Below are 11,897 nucleotides of genomic sequence, written 5' to 3'. Positions count from 1 at the left end.
TGATGGTTTATTGTTTCATTTTGAAATTGTGCATTGTAACAATTGTGTTGCAATTAAAGACTTTGGATTGATCTCACTAAAGAATAAAGAAGGACCAGTTGGAAATAGACAAGTTTGAGATCACATTGCATGAAATTTCCATGTCACTCATCCATATTTGATCTATGTCATTGAGTATATTAATAATGTGATCATCGTGGTCGAGTCACACTTAAATATGATGAAAGTTGTGGTGGTTCCATAGTTGATATATGAGATTGACCAGATTGTATTAAGGAGAAATCTAAACATAAATAGCATACGGATGCACGCCTAAAGAATATGTGATATAATTGTTTCATAAAAATATGAAGCCCAAGTGGGAGATTGTTAGAAGTTCATAATTTCTAATTAAGGCATGCATCATATATTTGATACAATGATATCAGCTATTTATTTCTGGGGTTATATTATAAGTGATCTAATTACTGCTAGATTTCTAAAAGCTGATAACATATAGGAGCTTAATGGGTGGATACCCATCGGGTTAACCCATAGGGGATAATGGGAACCCTATAAGTTAACGCATAAGGAAGGTTATGGTCTCCAACACACCAAATCAAATTCAGTTTTCTCCTCTCCCCATCAGAGTGAAAACGCAAGTCCCAAGAGGAATCAGGGATTTGGTTGAGGAATGTCATCATACCACAAAATCTCTTTCAGAAACATTGATCAAAGGAGCACATCGATGAACATGGATTCAGGTATGACACTGTATCCTTCGTTTCATATATGTGTGTGAGAATCATGAGATTCAAGATCATAGGATTGATATTTCACCAATCATAAGGAATTCCCAACAATTATCAGTTAAGGAAAATGGGTGGTGGGTAAGTGCAATAATTTTGTTTATTAATGATTAGGTGTTATTGAAACTCGGCAGGTTAAGTTCAGATTTAAGCTTATCTGACCTCAAAACTGAAATCTCATATCAAAACTTAGACTCTAACACAACGGGGCCAAAAAATAGATCATCATCTCTGTCCAAAAATTGGATTTCTGGTAACTTGAACTTTATATCAAATATGCTTGAAACATCTCTCTCATCATTTAAATAGTCATATTTATTATATAAATCAGATTTTGATCGGGATCGAATTTCACATATACTAAACCTAAACCCACTATATCAAATTGGGGAAACCCAAACCAAAAAATGGATTTTCCCCATAAAATTTAAGTTATATTCAAATTTATACCTATTAGGTTTTCAGTTATACGCAAGAGAAAATAGATGGTACATGTCGCATGATATATTTAATAGATTGATGCGAGTCTTCATATGTTTTCACTCTTTTCTTTTTCCATGTTATGATGCCTATATTTATTTCAATCATTAGTGATCTATAGATATACTGTGTACATCTGTTATTTCATATAGTATATTATTCTGTGTACTATTGATTATGATTGGTTGAAAAAAACATTAAAATTAAAAATTTAATAATTAAATAATTTTCTACCTTATTACATACAACGGAAAATGGAATAATACAATCCTTTGAAGGAGAAGATGTCCTCCCTGAATATACAGGTGAGGAAAAACTGTTACTTAAAGACAAAATTTAAATACATAATGTCAAATCAAGCACCTAACTGAAAAAGAATGAGTGGAGTGTGCATGATGAAATGCTTTCTCAAACGTGTAAACAGAAGCTGCTGATGAAAAAGAAAACGGAGTGGGACCCTCTCTTGTTGAGTAAAATAGGAGTATGTAATGTTACGTTGCTGATTTTAGTAGACTAAAATTAAAGTTGACTGAGGGCCTATATAATAAGACTTCATAAAAAAAAAGAAATAAAAAAGAGAAAAAAAATACAAATATGTATCAATGGTGTATGAATTTTGTATACTGTTATTATATTATTAATCATTTATCATATTTAATAATTGTTGACTCTTAAAAAAATAATATTGATGAATAATATACTACATGATATAAATATTATGTTAGCAATATTACATTATTTTTTAATATATTGAAAGGAGATTTTCTAATTTATTTATTTTAATAATGAAGGCAGAATTTATACGAGAAGATGACAAGTGGCACATTATGATTTCAGCACAGGACTTAACTGTTGAGTTGCATGTTTTTCGGGAGAGAAATGCATGTTTTTAAAGAAGATAGAGTCGCATGTGTCGCACGTTAGGATATAGATTATAAAAAGCATGCGAGATTCTATGAAGATAACTAAAATGTTTTTGAAAAACGTGCGTTGAAATCAGATAGTTTTAAAAAGATAAAATCAGATATCAAAATAAAAGAATGGAATCTAATATATATGCATTTTGTTTGGAAACGAAAATCCAAAGGAAAACTAGTATCTAAACTTTAAATTATTTTGATTATTTTTGTGAGAAATGTCCAAGTAAAGACAATGAAACAGTAAAACATACTATATGTCCAACCTACATCATCTTTGGTGCCGTTTGCATGAAAAGTTGATAGAAATAATATGTACATGTATTTATTTCAAAGTTGTAAAAAAATATTTCCTCATACAAAACTTTATCAGAAAAAATAAATTCATATGTTTGAATGTTTTTTTATTCTCATGAAAAATAATTTGAAAATATTTCATTCAAACATCTAAAAATTAGAATTTTGAAATTTTAATAATGTTTTCGGCTAATTATTCATTACCCCTTGCGCTTTCCTGTCTTTTCTCTTTCCCCAAACATTGGATTTAGGTGGTAAATTTGTTTGAGAATTAAATTTATAGGTTTTATTTTTATTTGGATTTCATATTTATATATTATGCATTTGTCGACATAAACACCCAAATAAATAAATATTATTAAACTTGAATTATTTAGTCCATAAAATAAATAATATACAAATAATAAAATAAGCAATTAAGTAATCCAACAAAGATGAAAGTATTATTGAAATTTGAGAGGTAAAATGAGAAGTAAAATTAATTGAAAAAATAAGCATAAAAACCAATGTTGTGATAATCGAACCAGACCGGACGGTCCTACCGGTTTGACTACTGACCGGACTTGAAAACGGCTCTGATATGTAGTCTTAAACGAGTGAGGAGTTGGACCGTTTTGAACCGTAGAAATTTCGGTCTAACCATGTTAAACCCGGTTGAACCACAATAATCCGGGAAGTGAATCGGACGGTTCACTTAAAATTTAAAAAAAATAAAACACTACTATAATATTTTGTTTTACTCCGGTCCAAAAAAAGACGGAAATATGTTATTTCAATATAATTATTAATTATATAAAATTTTGTAATTATATATAACTATATATTTTTATATAAAAATGATAAATTATATATAAAATCATTTGGTCTGACCGGACGGTTTAACCATTCAAACCGATTAAACCTAATACGAGACCTCTTCCAGTTTGATATCCGACTCGAGTTTCACAAAATTGATAAAAACAACTCATCATAAAAGAGATGTAATTTTTTGGTTATTGTTTCCATAAATAAAAGTAGAAGTTAGAATTTAAGTTAACCTATATCCTCACTTTAAACTTATTTTTAAAATATAAACAAAATTTGCGAATTTCATGTGGAAAATAATTATATAGACAAATTATTGATTTTGTCTTTATATTTGAAGATCACATTTGTAAATGATAAAAATATTATATCAACCTTTTTTATTAAGAAATTGTCATAAATTAATGAAATGAATACAACTAATAAAAAAATGTAGAAAGAACTTTGGAAACGTTAGGAACTAATCGAAAGAAACAAGGACAAGAACATTCCACAAAGAATATATTTTTACACAAAAAGAGAAGGCGAAAGGAATCTTACAATTTCAAAAATCTCTTGTAGTCATTCTTTTTATTATAAACGAAAGAATCATCTATTTAGATATCATAGATATTTTTGTCTTTTTTATGTACTTCCCTCTTGAAAGAGAGGATATTGACCCCTTTCATCTATACCAAAAACTATACTAAAGATGAGAAAACAAGACACATATATGTAGTTTATCCTCTTAAGAATAAAAAAACATTTTAATGTTAGGCTTTTGGCGCCAAACTGATCTCCATCAGTTTGGAAGACAATCACACAGTAAGACATATATATGCCCAACCTGCATCTTCTTAAGATTTTAAGAAACCACAAAATCATTTTAATGTTAGGCTTTTGGAACCTTTATATACTCACCCCACTAAGGTTTTACTCATCTTTCCATTATATTCTTCTATATTTCTATAAACCAACTTCCCTTTGCAAATAAGAAAATGGGCAGCAAGAGACCCTTCTGGCATTCTCTCCCCATACACCTTCTCTCTTAGGTCATTATCTCATTTTCTATCTTTTTATTTATATACCTCTTCACTTATTTATTATGATTTATGACCCTAACCCTGTGTGGTAAATAAATTGTGTTATATTAAAAACATGCAGAAACACAGGCCCAGATGATGTATACACATTAAAGTTCTCTACTGTGGAGTTTGCCATACTGATATCCATCAAATTAAAAATGATCTTGGCAAGTCCAAATATCCCATGGTCCCAGGGTACGTACCCTCTATTATTGTGCCATATCTCTGATTATATGTGTTGTATTGTGGAGTTGTGGCTGATTATTATTGCAAAAAACACAGGCATAAAGTGGTTGGTGAGGTATTAGAGGTGGGCTCAGATGTTAAAAGGTTCAAATTTGGAGAAATAGTTGGAGCTGGATTCTATGTTGGGTGCTGCAAAAGTTGCCATGCATGCCAATCAGATCTTGAGCAATACTGCAGCAAGAAAATTTGCTCTTACAATGATGTCTATACAGATGGAAAACCCACACAGGGTGGCTTTGCTGAAACAATGGTCATTGAGCAGAAGTAGTAATTGCAATTTATTTCATTAGTTACTTCAAGTCAAATTATGCACCAGAATCCTACATCATGTCCTAATAAAAAAAAGTCATTTTTTTTTACTATTAAAGGTATCTTCTCATCTTTTTGGTTAAAGAATTAATCTTTTTGGTTAAAGGGATCCAATGATTACCCCTCCCAACTCATTGGAATCAAATTCATTAATTTCAACAAATTTTCAGCAATTTTGACTTAAAAATAAATAAATTGTCATGCCAACAAGCCCCATTTGAGTTAGAACAAAACCTATTTGTGGTGGAGTTGTGGCACACATTATACTTTCATTAGTCACACATGTCATGTTCTTATTCAGAAACGTACAACAACCCAAATCATGTTACCCATTTATTAGTGGGAAATAACACCACCAACACTTAAGCAACAAATATCTTCTCCTTTGATTTATTCATCAATTTCAATAAAAAATTGATTATATGTATGATGGTATCAGGTTTGTTGTGAAAGTATCAGAGGGTTTGGCACCAGAACAAATTGCACCATTATTTTGTGTTGGCGTGACTGTGTATAGCCCCCTGGTACACTTTGGCCTGAAAAGGAGTGGACTAAGAAGTGCAATATTGGGGCTTGGTGGAGTGGGACACATGGGTGTGAAGATAGCTAAGGCATTTGGTCACAATGTCACTGTGATAAGCTCTTCTGATAAGAAGAAAAAGGAAGCACTTGAGGACCTTGGAGCTGATGAATATCTGGTTAGCTCAGATGGTAATAGCATGAAGCTGCTGAATCACTTGATTATATCATTGACCCTGTGCCTGTTGGTCACCCACTTGAGCCTTATCTTTCTTTGCTCAAGCTTGATGGCAAGTTGATCTTGATGGGTGTCATAAACACCCCTCTTCAATTTTTTAGCTCCACGGTCATGTTTGGTAAGCCACCCTCTTCCTCATCCTTTCCAAACTTTGATTATTTGAATTTAATTGTATGTATAAGTTAGCTTTAACTTTATATTAAACAAAAATCACTTCAGAACTTTGTAATTGGAATGATTTGTGGTGGTGGTTGGTGTGTACAGGGAGGAAGTCAATCACAGGAAGTATGGTTGGGAGCGTAAAGGAGGCAGAGGAGTTGCTAGAGTTCTGGAAATAGAAGGGTCTAAGTTCCATGATTGAAGTGGTAAACATGGATTACATTAACAAAGCACTTGAACGGTTGGAGAATAAAGATGTGAGATATAGGTTTGTTGTGGATGTTAAAGGCAGCAAATTTGACCAGTGAAATTATCCAAACAGTATATTGTTAGAAGAGAGAATGAAATTATGGTTTTTGGATACAAATAATGAACAGGGACAACCTATCCCTGATACAGGCTGGGAACATGTGATCTCTATTCATAAGCCTTATACGGTGCTAACCTTATTATAATAAGTCCATTTGGTCACACATGTTACCACCTTATACAATTTCATTTTCCACTACAATTTCTCCCCTCTTGCTTTAGTCAACTTCAAACAATACCCCTATTTAACTAACTTTTTTAGGAAGTCATCAACATACATATTCCAAAACATACTTATTCATGCCTTTTGGGCTTCTGGAAGAAGCAAAGTCTGATTCATTAATTATATAATTATAATTATTAGTTATATATAATGTTATCCAATTCCATTGAACAGTTTCACTGACTAAACCCTGTTGGAGACAACATTAATTTAGAGTGTATTTTGATCACAGTTAAGTCCTAATTATATCAGCTTGTACAAAACAAGGCTACCTATGCTTTTAGCTTTGCATTCTAGTTCCATCATTGTCTAATACTTAAAGTACACGTAATTGTTAAATTTCAGTTTTTTAAATTCAGGAAATGCCCAAAATATGTACCCAGAAGCCACCATCCCTGACCATAATCATTGATTCTGGTACTCTTGACTGATATTAAGGAATTTGAGACTTCAGCATTTGAAGGTCCAAATTGGGCTTCTTCTAATGACCGCCCAAGCAAGTTAACCATAAGTAATAGGGACAAAAATGTATAGTCACAAGGACGACTAAGTGTGAAGAGCAAGATCTTCCCCTCATCAAATATTCCCTCCATTCTTATATAAGAATCCCAAGTATGGTATTTGTAGAAAATCTTTTGCTTTTATTTAACAATATTACTTCTTTATCAATTATATATTCACCTTCATTATTGTGGAAAGACAAAAAATATTAGTGGACTAATAGGAAAAACAATAACAATTTTGTTAAAAACACAGAAAAATCAATGATTTCATTGGTTAGTATAAAACAACCTAGAAGGAGACTTATGAAGAAACATAGAGAGTAATATATTCAGTAGAAAGTAGAAACTATTTTTTGTTGGGAGGAAAGAAAGAAAATTCATTAGTGAGTATATTCCTTTGATGAAATAATCTATTTAATAACTAAAAAAATACACTACCCTGACTTACTATTGTCCAGCTTTTCAATTGGTTGGGGTTGAAGGCCTAAAATGAGGCATTAGCTGGCCATTGCATTCTTCAATCAAACAATCATTAAAGCCTTCTCATGTTGTAAACTCTGAATACTCTGCAATCTCAAGGACACTGAAAGGTCCAAATTTTTCGCTGGGATGCTCATATTTGTCTACTGAAGTATATGCTCATGAGGTATCTAGAAGGATTGAAGCCACTCAAAATCACTGCATACCAGAAATTTAGATCAGATGCAATATTAACACATTAAAAACAAAAATGGGAGGTATATTCAATACTTACAAATAGGAGAAAGGACCATTACGACACCAATTGGGTACAGGAAAAAGGTTGTCCTCTCCAAAAAGGGCAGAACTACAGCCAGAGATGTCAAACAATGAAGTCAACTTATCCACACCAATTCAAAACAATAACCTTCAATTACAGAGTTATATAAACTGGGGGAACAACTTTGATTTATAATAAAAAAAATATTAACAACCATTTATTCACCATGTTGATCAGCACATGCAACAGGCCCAAGTATATACTTCTCTTCCACATCATACAAAAGGGATTTAGAGTAAAAAATACGGGAAAGAGTATCCCGAGGTTCAAGAGAAGAGATAACAGTTTCCTGGTCATTTAACCTATAATTGATCTGAATGAACCATCCATTTTCAATATTAGCATAAAATAAATTCAGCACGGGACTGGAATAAAACACAACTATCCAGCTAAATTGTCACCTGGCAAGTCACTCCTGCACATCAAACTTAAAAAGCATTCTGTAACAAAAATATGCAAGAAAGCACAACAATTGTCTAGCAACCAATCATGATGGAAACTATTCTAAAATAATCAATAAACTGTGCATTGAAAAAGAAAAGAGGGGTAGTCTTACCATCATAACCTAAGAAGTTTAGATAATGATAGTATGAAGCGCCCACCATGAATAGTAGATTGGACAACAATTCTGGGACGAAACCATGAGCCACCAATAGAGGGGACAGGAAATAATGGATAACTGCCAAAAGACAGAACGTCAGTGACACGCTAATACAAGATACCATTAGCTGCTAAAAATATAAAATAATCTATACTAACCAAGGAGTCAGAAATTACCATATAGCAAAACAAACATTGGGAAGAAAGAGTTGCAGTGCACATCAAATGCATACATCCTACCATGGAAAGCCAAAAGGGATAAAATGAGCAGATGGAACATAATCAGTACAATGCTAAGACGGGGTGATCAACTAAATTCTGTACTTATCAATGGAATCAAACATTTTAAAGAAGATTTTCAAATTAAGATCTCACCAAACATTGGGACGCACTCTCAGAATTTAAAATGTCAATAACTAAGTTCTTCTAACATACCATTCAACACGCTGCTCAACCACATAGCTATTTGGAGCCTCTTCCCGAAGATAAGCATTGGTCAGGAACCTGGAGATTGCATGGGGTCGAAAACATACACCGGCGTTGGCACAAAATGAAGTGATTTAAATAAAAACAAATGAAATATTTACTCTGGGAAGTAGCCTTACCAACAAAATGTTGCCAGAAATACCCCAGTCAGTAAGAAGTGGAAAAGCAACACAGAGAAGACAACAAAAAGTGCATGTGCAGTGCTATGGTCATACCTGAAATGAATGGAAAAATAAAAACGCCCAGAGGGACCCTCGATGAACTCAATAAGGCAGCAAATAATATAAAAAATTAAACAAAATAAAATTATTAATCATTCGGTCACAGTAAAACCTTGGTTCTTGATTTAATCAAATTCATACAATTAAAAATAAAATACCATATATTGGCTTAACGAGCTCATGTTTAAGAAGGGAAGATTTCAAATTGATGACCCTCTGACAAAATAGTAGATAAAATACAAGGACTTCCACTAGTGTAATTATTTACATATTATTTTGTTTAGTAAAGGTAAAAGTAATTTTTACCTACTTGTCTAATTATCAGGAGCCACCACCATCAAAACGTAAGAGAAACTTACGCTGCACAATAAGCCAAAGTTGCAACCGTCAAAAGCAGGCTGCAGATCACAACAAAAGCAGGGTCGTCACGTGCCCATTGATTCTTGGTTTCTGATGCAAAAAAAACAATTAAAATTTTGAAACCAGTGAATGAAATTTCCTCCTTTGATAAAAAAAAGGCATTAATTTATTACATAATAAAACCTACAGCTCCATTTTTTCTTCATGAAACACATTGGCACTATCACGAACCACAAACTAAGTTCATTTTCTAAAAAGCTATGTTCTTCCAGCTCGTGTTCTGAAAAGCCTAATTTCCCAAGTTTAAAGATACCTTTTCTTGACAGAAAGGTGAGCCGTAAATTATTAATTTTATCCACTTATTGGTTGTTTCTGTCAATCATTTATAAGAAACTTAAACTTAGAAAATTGCTAAAATGCTTTCACAAAATTTAAGAAGGGCACGAGTAACCGGGACAGAATAGTTTGATGACATCCATATTAGTTGATGAACAATGCTCATAACCTCTTCTGTTTGAAAAGGAACATTCCAAGTCGAAGCAGGTGGAATCAGTTAAAAAGAAAATTAGAATTTCAGCTACATATCATTACAAAAGATCAATACTTGATATCATTAGCATCATTTATCAGTTGTCATTAAATGCATTTCCAACCTGTTACTGCATGTATATACTTCGATTAAGAGTTTGGGGAAGATAGCATCTATTTATTGTCTCTAGAACATGTGTCAAGTGCATGTAACTAGCCTGAAGTAATATGAATTATTGCAAAATGGCTGACTAAGCAACATAGCCATGTAAAACTGAAACTCGATAAACATCATTGGACCAATCACTGTTTAAAAACATGTACCAATAAATCAAAACAAGAAAGATATTCATTAGAAGAGGACTTACGTTTGTGATATTTAGTGTGCTGATAGCTGCACCCATTGTATAGTTACATATCAAGTGCACAAAAAACGTAATCAGAAAACAGATAATTCAAAATTGAAAATACATACACAACAGGAGGGGTGACTATAAACTGTACCAATAACAAAAGATGTGTGACTATAAACTTTCACAGTAAAAGCAGGGATCATACTTTTTTTGCATCAGATCATCATAATCAATTGTGGTTTTAGTTATTAAAAAGTGAAGTGGTGGGAGAGAAGATGGTTTGTATATACTTACACAACTTTCGGTGATGTACACAGGTGAAGCATTTGCCAAAAAGTATATTCAATATCCATTTGTTGCCACTACAAAAAATAATAAAATTACAGAATGAAGTAACTATAACTATGTGAAGTAAAAATATAATGAATGAATGCTTAAAACTGTGTTGGCAACTGTGATGTCAACCCTCTAATGCACTTATGATAACAGCAGAAGCATCAGCAGTAAATTAGAATCTTCTATCAGCACTAGTAAATAAGTTTCGTCAGAAATTTTGAAGTGTTAAATTTAAACAAATTTAGCACTGATATTCTTGATTAGACGAACAACACGTAATCCAACAACAACAACAAAATTGAAGGGAGGGGATGCATAGGGATTGCTTATTGAATGCTTCATTGTGACACTCATGAGTCATGACACCTCAAAAATCAGAACACGAAAATCCAATATTTTTAAGCGAATGTAATTTAGGATTGAAACAACCAACAACATTATGAGCTTAACATTCAGGAATCAAGAACTGAACCTAATCCAGCAAATTGATTTACATAGCATGACAGCAGTTCCGGGGTACAAAGGGTCCTAACAATCATATGGATCAATCGGTCATAGGTTCAAATCCTGGAAACAGTCAGACCCTACTAGTCGGAGCCTCGGGCACCAGGCTGCCCTTATTGAATTTAGAATGTAAGAGTGAAAGGTGTAAATAAAATGGCGAATTGGATCTTATAAAATAAAAAAAGAAGAAAAATAAAAAAAATGAAGGAAGGGTGGAGATCGGAACCTTGATGATTCGACGGAGGTAGGGAAGCCACGTGGGGTTAGGTCTGGAGGAAGAGGAAGGGCGTTGTTTGGAGGTTGTGGGCAACATGTTTCCTTTGATTTCTAATGCTCACTCCTTCCCTCACTCTTCTTCCTTCCACCTTTTTAATTCAACAAGGAAATGATCCTCGATTCTTCTCATTCAGATGCCCAAGGACTAAATGGTAATTACAACTTTACATCAAACAGACCCATAAACTCTTCTCACCTTTTATTTTAAATTACACTCGTATTCTATCAACTTTTACTTAATTAACTTATTTGCGTTCAGATTTGGTCGTAAAAATACTAATCACACATATGGACATATGGTAAGTAAGTGTAAAAGAAATTAATATAGAAGGATGATAAGTCAAAGAGTATGCTAAATTAATATAGTAAATACATCATTTGTTCGTATATATATATATATATATATATATATATATGAATGATAAATGATATAATAATAATATAATTTTTTTTTACTATTTACATTTTTTTTATCGTTTAGGAAATGTTAATTTATTTTTTTATGAGAAAAATGTATAAATTGTGTGAATTGTACACATTAACATTACATCATGTATTCATATTTAATATTATAGACT

At 32.4% G+C, this 11,897-nt stretch overlaps 1 protein-coding gene and 1 pseudogene across 2 annotated transcripts; one reads left to right on the top strand and one right to left on the bottom strand.

Annotated features, from left to right (window-relative positions):
• The window catches only part of LOC109344751, a 14,291-nt pseudogene extending 8,112 nt beyond the window's left edge, over positions 1-6,179 (top strand).
• LOC109346398 (protein unc-50 homolog) lies at positions 7,158-11,491 on the bottom strand. Of its 2 annotated transcripts, XM_019585934.1 has the most exons (11): positions 11,270-11,491; positions 10,498-10,565; positions 10,219-10,244; positions 9,322-9,412; positions 8,861-8,956; positions 8,691-8,759; positions 8,433-8,491; positions 8,212-8,334; positions 8,057-8,095; positions 7,611-7,682; positions 7,158-7,534 (listed from the first exon to the last, which is right to left on the bottom strand). In XM_019585934.1, the coding sequence occupies exons 1-11, from the start codon at positions 11,354-11,356 to the stop codon at positions 7,470-7,472; spliced, it is 795 nt and encodes a 264-aa protein (XP_019441479.1). In that variant the 5' UTR covers positions 11,357-11,491; the 3' UTR covers positions 7,158-7,469. The 2 variants fall into 2 exon arrangements, with proteins under 2 accessions (XP_019441479.1, XP_019441480.1); XM_019585935.1 differs by lacking the exon at positions 8,057-8,095 and having other exon boundaries at positions 11,270-11,485.

The sequence above is a fragment of the Lupinus angustifolius genome, chromosome LG04 (genome assembly GCF_001865875.1).
Source record: "Lupinus angustifolius cultivar Tanjil chromosome LG04, LupAngTanjil_v1.0, whole genome shotgun sequence".
In the NCBI taxonomy this organism is placed as follows: Eukaryota; Viridiplantae; Streptophyta; class Magnoliopsida; order Fabales; family Fabaceae; genus Lupinus; species Lupinus angustifolius.
This window is presented reverse-complemented; position numbering and strand designations above follow the sequence as displayed.